We start from the raw sequence: 8,949 nt of genomic DNA, 5'->3' as shown, positions 1-8,949 counted from the left end.
AGTTCAGGAAAATTGACTCTCATCTCTTATTTTACATACAATGTCTCCCACCACTCGCAAGGGTTCTTCTTCTTCAACAAGGTCCACAACCATTGTGGAAAATGAACTAAAATTTCCTAAGTGTGGAGATAGCAATACAACCACCCAACCAACGACATTGGAAACCATGATCATGGCATAGTTGGTAATATCGTTGCAGCATCTCTTCTGAATATAATAAAAAACTGTCTGATGATGAGCAGTCCTAGCATTCAAATCCCCTAGAATGATGATCACCATCTCTAGAGAACTCCCAGATGTCATCATCCAAAATAGAAAAGGGGGACTGTCCTCTGGGTGGTGCATACACTGACGTACTCGGGGGAAAGTAGCAAATAACAATGTAAAGATATCTGCCTGTCTCTGCTCTCAATCTCACCCACATGTACCTAGCTTGCTCATCCCTGCGAACTATATGTATCAATGGCTGCAACTCCTCCCTGAATTACACTGCCACTCCACGTGAGCCCTGTCCTCTTTGCTCTGATCGTGTCTCCTGTCTACATGCGATCTCCCATCTGTATCCACTAATGTGAGGCATAGACTGCCCAGGGGCCTGATGTGTCTCAGAGTAGAAGATGATATCTCTCCCACTAAAACGTTCCTCAAAAGCACCCACATCTAGACGCATAGATCCATTACAATTCTAGGTAGCAACTTTGAGTGTGGTCCCATATGTCTCACACCGTCATGTGGAGCATGGCTCCAATATCACCACTCTTCCATCTCAATAAAAAGCAATCTTACCTTTTTTCCTTGCTGCTCTAATCTTTGTTACCATATACATGTGGTAGTGATGTGTGTGAACACACTAGGACTGCCGGGGCATTTTTTTCCTCTTTAGGAGGTTTTTTCTCTCTTTAGGCGGTCCTAGTGTGTGAACACACTAGGACCGCCGGGGCATTTTTTCCCTCTTTAGGAGGTTTTTCCCCCCGAGCATTGTATATACGCCCATCACTCTAGGGCTATCTATCTTTCCATTGCACACTAAGTAACACACTCTCTATTGTGTGCCTTGAGCTTCCTTCGTCTTCTCCAAGCTGTGTGTTTCTCTGCAACCCTACTTCCAACAATTGGTATCAGAGCAGGTTGCATCCTCTCGGGCTTAGTTGTCAGCTGCTCTAGTGCACGTCTGCTCACTTTCTCCAATTTCAGTGAGCTTTGGCGAGCGTTCGTAGGTCGACAAATATCTTTTATTCGGGCTCATTTCGGCTTCCGTTTCCACTACAGGCAGGTCTGCACATGCAATTTCGTCATTTTGTGCAGAATTTTTGTCAGTGCCGTTTTCTACATAACAGGTGCCTTATAGTCTTCTACGGTTTGTGCTATATAGCATCTGTTGTTCTCTCTTTGTTTCTCCTATTTTCGGGCAGTTTTCACATCAGGTGCCGCATTTACCATGACTAACAACAACAACACAGATGTGTTTAAGATGTTTGCTGCTGAGGACAGGTTGGATGGGGACAATTACCCTATGTGGGCTTATATCAAGCAACACGTTCTTGTGTCAAAGGGTGTCTGGAATATTGTGCAGGGCATTGATGTACCTTCTGGTTTTGAGGATGTAGGCAATGTTGAGGATGTTGCAGGTCTTGCTGCAAGGATTGCAGCTATTAGAGTTGTTTTGCCTACGGTAGAACAAGCTCGTTGGGATGTAAAGGATGCGCAGGCTCATGCATTGATTGCATTGTCTGTGAAGCGCACCATTGTTGCTCACATCCGTTCAGCAAAATCCGCAAAACAGGCTTGGGATATATTGGCTGGTCTTTATGCAAGTCGCAATGAGGCTAAAATTGCTTTGCTACGTAAAGAGCTGGAGTCGAAGATTATTCATGAGGAAGATGATATGGACACTTTCATTGCTAGTGTCAAGGATATCAATGAGCAACTTATTTCTGTCGGTGAAGTTATTTCAGAGAGTTCCCTTGTGCAGACTGTTCTTGATGCCTTACCAGATTCTTACCTGACTTTTGCTAGTACTTGGAGACTCATGACCCAAGGAAATCCAAAAGTTGTCAAGTTTGATGCATTATGTACATTGCTGTTGCAAGAGTCACTTTCCAAAAAAAACAGGACTAGACAGCGTGCAATTTAACGGGCTTTTATTGCTTCTCAAAGAAAGTGTGGTAATAGCAATGCAACCACTTCTTATGGTTCTGCTGCGAGTGGCAAAACTTCTATTCCTAATGCTTCAGCTGGCAGCACTTTGTCTGGCAATTCTGATGATAAGGACAAAAAGAAGATGCGTTGCCATTATTGTAAAGCTAATGATCACTTGATCAAGCAGTGTCTTCAGTTCAAGGCCAAAGAGGAAAACTCGAAATTTCAAAAACATGGGGAAAAATGATAGCCATAAATCTGCTGGATACGAACCGACGAACTTGCACTGGCGCGATCAAGAACACCATGACTATCTCTGTCCTGTGTAGAATTGTGGATATGCGTCCTTTGATCAAGATGGAGCAACCATTGCTTTGATGGGACCGCCATAGCTGCTGTACGCCTCTCAAGGGAAGAGAATGCACAGTACCTTGTTAGTATGTGTACAGACTCTCTCTTATCATGTAGACCCTAGCTCGCTTCAACTTGCTCGCTGCAAAATCTGCTCCCGCAAGCCTGGTCTTACATCTGCATCACAAGTCGTTTCCCTTGATTACAATGGCTTGGCTTTGTTAAGCTCAGGGCACGACAATTATCCAGGGACCCAACTGCATGAGCTACTACGTCAGGAGTCTCTTCATTCACCTTATGCTGAGCTTCCTTCAGCTGAAAGTTTTGTGAATGACTTGAAAAACTGCACAGAAAATAAGGACTTAGCTCATGCGGAAAAAATACTCTTGCATGTCTGCAGTCATGGGCTGGAGCCTCATGGGTTTCTTGGACACCGTTTGGTTCCAATGTTTGTCTCCTGTGGAAATGTAGGAATTGCGCTTCAGATTTTCAGTCGAATCGATTATTGCGACAAGGAGTCATGGAGTTCTCTGCTTGAAGGATATCTCCATATTGGAAATGTTCAGGATGCCCTCAACTTGTTCCGGAGCATGCATGCAAACACAGAATTTGTGCGTCCTTGCAAGAGCACATTCATGGCTTTTTTAAAATCTTGTGCAGGGCTAAGGTCGCTGGAACAAGCTCAGGAAGTGCATGCTGAGATCGTTAAAGAGGACTTGGAAAATGATATATACGTGGGAAGCACGCTGATTGATGTGTACATAAAGTGCGGGTCTCTCACAGATGCAAGAGAGGTGTTTGATGAGTTACCTGTCCGAAATGTGGTATCATGGAATGCTTTGATTGCTGGGTATGCCAGACAGGGTCTCCTGGATGAGCTGGAATCTTGCTTAGACAGGCTGGAAAATGAGAACTTGAGCCCAGATTCAATCACTTATGCTTTTTGTGTGAAAGGATGTATCAATGCAAAGTCTATACCCAAGGGTCTAGAGATGCATGCACAAATTGCAAAAGAAGAGCTAGAATCAGTTACTTTTCTCGGCCATGCATTGGTGGATATGTATGCGAAATTTGGCATGCTTTTAGAAGCCCGCGAAGTCTTCGACAGCTTGCCTGTTTGGGGTGTGGTTGCGTGGACTTCACTGATGACAGGATATGCTGAAAATGGGCTTCACATCTTAGTTCTCAGTTCCTTTAAAGAAATGCATCTAAAGGGCATTGACCCAGATGCTGCAACGTATGCTTGTGTTTTGAAGGCTTGTGGCAACCTAGCAGATGCTGATAAGGGTTATGAACTACATGCGGAGGTTGTTAGAGAAGGCCTGGAGAGAGATCCATATGTTGGCAAAGCTTTGGTAGACATGTATGCCAAGTATGGCTTCTTTTCGGAGGCCCACGAAGTGCTTAAAGAGCTCCTTGTTCGAGATGTTTTCTCCTGGACAACCTTAATTTCTGGATACGCTGAAAATGGTATGGTTAAGGAATCAATTTTCTGTTTGAAACAAATGAAATCCGAAAATGTGCTGCCCAATCCTGTAACATATGTGTGCTGTCTAAAGGCTTGTGGAAACGTAGGATCCCTGCATCAGGGAATGGAAGTACACTCTGATATTTGCATGGAGGGTTATGACAATGATCCCTTTGTCGCCAACACCTTGATAGATATGTATGCAAAATGTGGTTTACTTGAAGAAGCACAGGAAACGTTTGAGTGTCTGCCAGCTCGAGATGTAGTCTCGTGGACTGTTCTTGTGACAGGATATGCTGAATGTGGGCTTGGTGAGGAAGCACTGAAGAGTGTCGATTGTATGCAAAAGAGTGGCTTGTCTTTAGATAATGTGATTTTTGTTTCTTGTTTGAAAGCTGTAGGCATGACCAATGCCCCAAGCAAGGGTCAAGAGTTTCACACAGAGATAGTCAAAGTGGCTTCAGAATCTGAGCCATTTGTTGGAAATGCATTGGTCGACATGTATGCCAAATGTGGTCTCCTAGATGAAGCACTCGACGTGTTTGTTAAACTACCTTCTCGGGACATAGTCTCATGGAACACGCTGGTTTCAGAGTATGCAGAGCGGTCCCTCGCAGAAGAAGCAGTCGAAGGTTTAAAATGTATGAAGTTGGAGGGCATGATTCCTGACAGGATAACCTTCGCAAGCGCTTTAAAAGCATGCAGCAGTGCAGGTGCCATAGCTCTCGGGCTAAGTCTACATGTAGAGATTGCTAAAACAGGGTTTGAAAGCGATCCATACGTTGGGAATACTCTCTTGGATATGTATGCTAGGTGTGGCTTCCTGCAAGAAGCAAAGGAAATTTTTGATCATTTGCCTATCCAGGATGTTGTCACTTGGAATGCAGTGTTGACTGGCCTGAACGAGTGTGACCAAGCTGAGGAAGTATTGGCATATCTAGACCGCATGACGCTAGCAGGAGTAGCAGGAGATGCAGTCACTTTTGTCTGCAGTTTGAGAGCTTGTGGACACATGGAAGACATCAACAAGGCTAGAGAAATACATGCTGGAATTGCAATTGATGGTTTTGAGAATAGTCCTCGTGTGGGAACTTCTCTGATCGATACGTATGGAAGGTGTGGCCAGTTAGCAGAAGCAGCAGCAGTTTTTGAAGAGCTTCCGAACCCTGATGTGGTGTCCTGGAATGCTCTTATAGCTGGTTATGCTGACCATGCACATTGGGAAGGGGTTTCCAGCTGTTTGGAACGAATGCAACAAAGTGGTTTTTCCCCTACAAGTTCCACTTATATCTTTGCTTTGAGGGTATGTTGCAATCCATCATATTTATATAAGGGGCAGCAGTTACACTCAGCGTTAGTGATGAAGGGTCTAGAGAGTGATCTTGTTGGCAACAACTTAGTAAGCATGTATGCCCGGTGTGGCTCAATGACAGAAGCTCAATACATCTTTGAGGAGCTGGAAGATCGGGAGGAAACACTTTCATGGACTGGAATGATTGCAGGGTTTGCTGAACTTGGTCTTTATGACAATGTAGTGGAACTTTTGGACCAAATGCAACTGGAAGGTTTATCAATAGATGCTTGTACATTTGTCTGCAGTTTGAGGGGTTGTGGCATTAGAAGTCAATTAGAGTGGTCCCGAATTATACATCTTAAGATTACTAAAGAGGGGTTTGATGTAGACCTTCTTGTGGGCAACACTTTGGTGGACATGTATGCTAAATGTGGGTCACTTACTGAAGCGCAGCAGATGCTTGATCAAATGCCAAGTCGTGATGTTGTCTCATGGAATGCCTTGATTGCAGCACATGCAGAACATAATTTCTGTGAAGATGTGCAGAAAATTTTGGAAGAAATGAGATCAGATGGTGTGTCTCCTGATGCTGTTACTCTCGCTTGTATTCTCAAGGCTGTCAGTCAGTCAAAATCCATAGATTTGGGCAAGAAGTGTCACATGGAGGTTTTGTCAAAGGGCTATGAGGGAGATAGTTTTGTTGGGAACTGTTTGATAGATATGTACGCAAAGTGTGAAGCCATTGCAGAAGCAGATGATGTTTTTCAAAAGGTAAATAAGAAGGATGTTTTCTCTTGGAACGCAATGGTCTCAGGCTATGTTGATTGTGGTCTCAAATCGGAGGCTCTGGCTCTGGTAAAACAGATGATACACGAGGATGTGCCGCCAGATGCTGTCACGTTTTCCTGCGCTTTAAAAGCATGTGATAGTGCCATCATGGTTACCATAGGTCAGAGATTGCATAGGGAGGCTGTTTCTGAAGGCTTTGATGATGATACCTTCCTTGGAAACACCTTGGTAGACATGTATTGCAAATGTGGCCTGCTCATGGAGGCAAGAGAAGTGTTTGACGAGTTGCCTGCTCGAGATGTAGTTTCGTGGAACACTATTATTGCAGGATATTCTGAACAAGGGCTTGGTGAAGAAGCCTTGGATGCGGTGCAAGAGATGGAGTCTGAAGGCGTTCAGCTGGATGTATATATGTCTGTAAGCTGTTTAAAGGCTTGTGGGAGCATAGGTGCTACAGGGTTAGGTCAAGAATTACATTCTGAAAATGTGAAGAAAGCCAATGAAGTCGTTCCTTTCGTTCAAAACACTCTTGTAGATATGTATGGGAAGTTGGGAAACATGGCGGATGCTTTTTGTGTGTTTAATTCTCTCTCTGAAAGAGGGATTGTGGTTTGGAATGCACTGATAGCAGGATATGCTCGCCATGGGCAAATGGAGGCTGTGTCTTGTATGCTCAAGGACATGAGCAAAGAAGGAAAACATCCAAATGAAATCACATTTCTCATTGTCCTCACTCTGTACAGTCATCTGGGTCTTGTTGAAGAGGGTCAGGACTACTTCAAAAGTATGTGGGAGAAAAGCATAATTAATGTAAGTACGAGGCACCTGAATTGTATGATTGACCTTTTAAGTCGCACAGGTCAACTTGATGAGGCTGCTGCAATGCTTGGTGGATTGCAAAGTCAAGAGGATTCTGTGGCCTGGAGGACCATTTTAAGCTCTTGTAGGAACTGGAATAACTTGGAGCTTGGTCAAGAAGCGTTCGAAAATCTTTCAAATCTAGATGCCAGCCGCCCAGCTATCTTTGTTCTTATGGGCAACATGTATGCAGATTTTTAGATATGATAGGATCTCGAGGAGGGTAAGCACAGAACGTTGCCAAATCGAAGCTCTTTGATGGTCCGGGCAGTATGATCCTTCAGAAGCCAAATATTCAAGTGTGGTTTGATTCTACGAGGCATCCATGAAGGTACATCCAAATTGAAGAGGGTTGCCATCAAGTTGAGGATGAAGAGAAAGGTGATGAAGAGGGGCATGTTCTTGATGACTATGAAGCTCATCTTCACATTGCTCCATATGTGGTGCATGCAGAGCGTACTCATGAGGAAGCAGCTCATGAAGAGATTACCATGTCATTGCATGAAAGAGAAGAGATTTTTAAGAAGACAAGGATTGTAAGTTGTTTGTGGGACTGGTATTAGTTAAACCGGTTGAAGCTGCGCGAACATGGTAAGGAGAAGGAATCTGAAGCTCTGAAAGTCTTGGGCACATCAAGTTCCTCAGAATATGAAAAGATGGACAGCAGGCCGAAGATAACCCCATGTAGAACTGGTATTCAGGTCTGTTATGACGAAACCAAGGCAAGGGCTGCTGAATTTTCTTCTCAAGCTCAGTAAGAAGACTTTTGGCGGGCCTTGGAGAGGGAGCTGTGTTTACTTGTGGAATTCACAACATATTCATCAAGGAGAGATACCTTTCTACAAACAGCTCCTCCACCTCAGAGGACTGTTGTAGGACAGCAGATTGGATGGCAACAGCATCCCAACATCTTGTTACTTTCAAAGCATTTCCCCTGGCAAGTATGTTATTTTGAGAGACTTGCAGTTAAGAGGCTCAAATATATTCATCTTCACGAAGGGTATTGAATAAGGGCAGCTATGAAATCACAGGCTGTGGTCCATTACGTGTAATGAATGAAGCAGCAAGCCTTGGCTGGTGCAGCTACTCTTGATTTACATAACATCAGAGGAGTTTTACCCGTTTCCACAGCATTCTCACACCTCAAATGTTGCCTTGAATTTGGTAATGCTTCTGTCCGATGATTGGTACAAAGTTGCTGCTGATGGATGATGTTGTCCACTTCTGAAGCCACCCTTCCTTTTATAAAGGGATTGGATGAGTCTTTGGTGGGATTGACATGATTATTCGGTTATGTTATCCACCGGCTTAGCTGTTCAGATCAATAGAATTCTGAGCATAACCCAGACATGGAGATTTTAGTTTGCAGTGGGGCAGGAGCAATGTGAGGGCCATGTATGCAATGATTTTTTGCTGCGATCGAGCTTCTTTATTTACACCTACATATTTGAAACGGACCTGCTTCAACTTGAACAAATGAATATGCAATATTGTGGCAACTCAAATAGATATTCTTTCTGTTCTACTCTGAAATAACCCAAGGTGGAGCTACAACTAATATGCTCCACAGGAGTAAAGGACAATATATGTCTTCTTATTACAGAAAGTTTCCTGCCCAATGTCAAACACATTCCTAGTTAGCTTGGCATGAACAATAACTTGAAAAGGAGAGAGAGAGAGAGAGAGAGAGAGAGAGAAATTGACAACAATTGAGGACCGTATTTACTTGGAGTCGGTCCCCCCTCCAAAAGGCTTTTGTATTATATGTTCTCCCATGAAGAGAGACTTGTATACAACATAATCTTTGTGTTCCTTAAACCATTTGGGTGCCATGAAGATGGAAAGCTTCATGCATAACCATTGATCTTACTTGTAAACAATATTAACTTGTCCCTAGCTTCAATCCCAAGACCTCAAACACCATGAAAGGTGACGAGAGCTAGTAGGGAGTGAGGAAGATGAAGAGAAGAAGATGTATCTTACGAGAAAGAAGTATTCTCCTCACATTTAATCACTCTTAGAGCATAGCTTAGCATAGTGATAATGAAGA

At 43.6% G+C, this 8,949-nt stretch overlaps 1 protein-coding gene across 1 annotated transcript; it reads left to right on the top strand.

The window, feature by feature from the left end:
* The first annotated feature begins 2,349 nt into the window (after positions 1–2,349).
* LOC147436758 (pentatricopeptide repeat-containing protein At3g09040, mitochondrial-like) lies at positions 2,350–8,545 on the top strand. Its single transcript, XM_086486185.1, has one exon. The coding sequence runs from the start codon at positions 2,559–2,561 to the stop codon at positions 7,098–7,100; it is 4,542 nt and encodes a 1,513-aa protein (XP_086342311.1). The 5' UTR covers positions 2,350–2,558; the 3' UTR covers positions 7,101–8,545.
* Positions 8,546–8,949: the final 404 nt, after the last annotated feature.

The sequence above is a fragment of the Adiantum capillus-veneris genome, chromosome 17 (assembly GCF_014529385.1).
Source record: "Adiantum capillus-veneris isolate H3 chromosome 17, ASM1452938v2, whole genome shotgun sequence".
Lineage (NCBI taxonomy): Eukaryota > Viridiplantae > Streptophyta > Polypodiopsida > Polypodiales > Pteridaceae > Adiantum > Adiantum capillus-veneris.
This window is presented reverse-complemented; position numbering and strand designations above follow the sequence as displayed.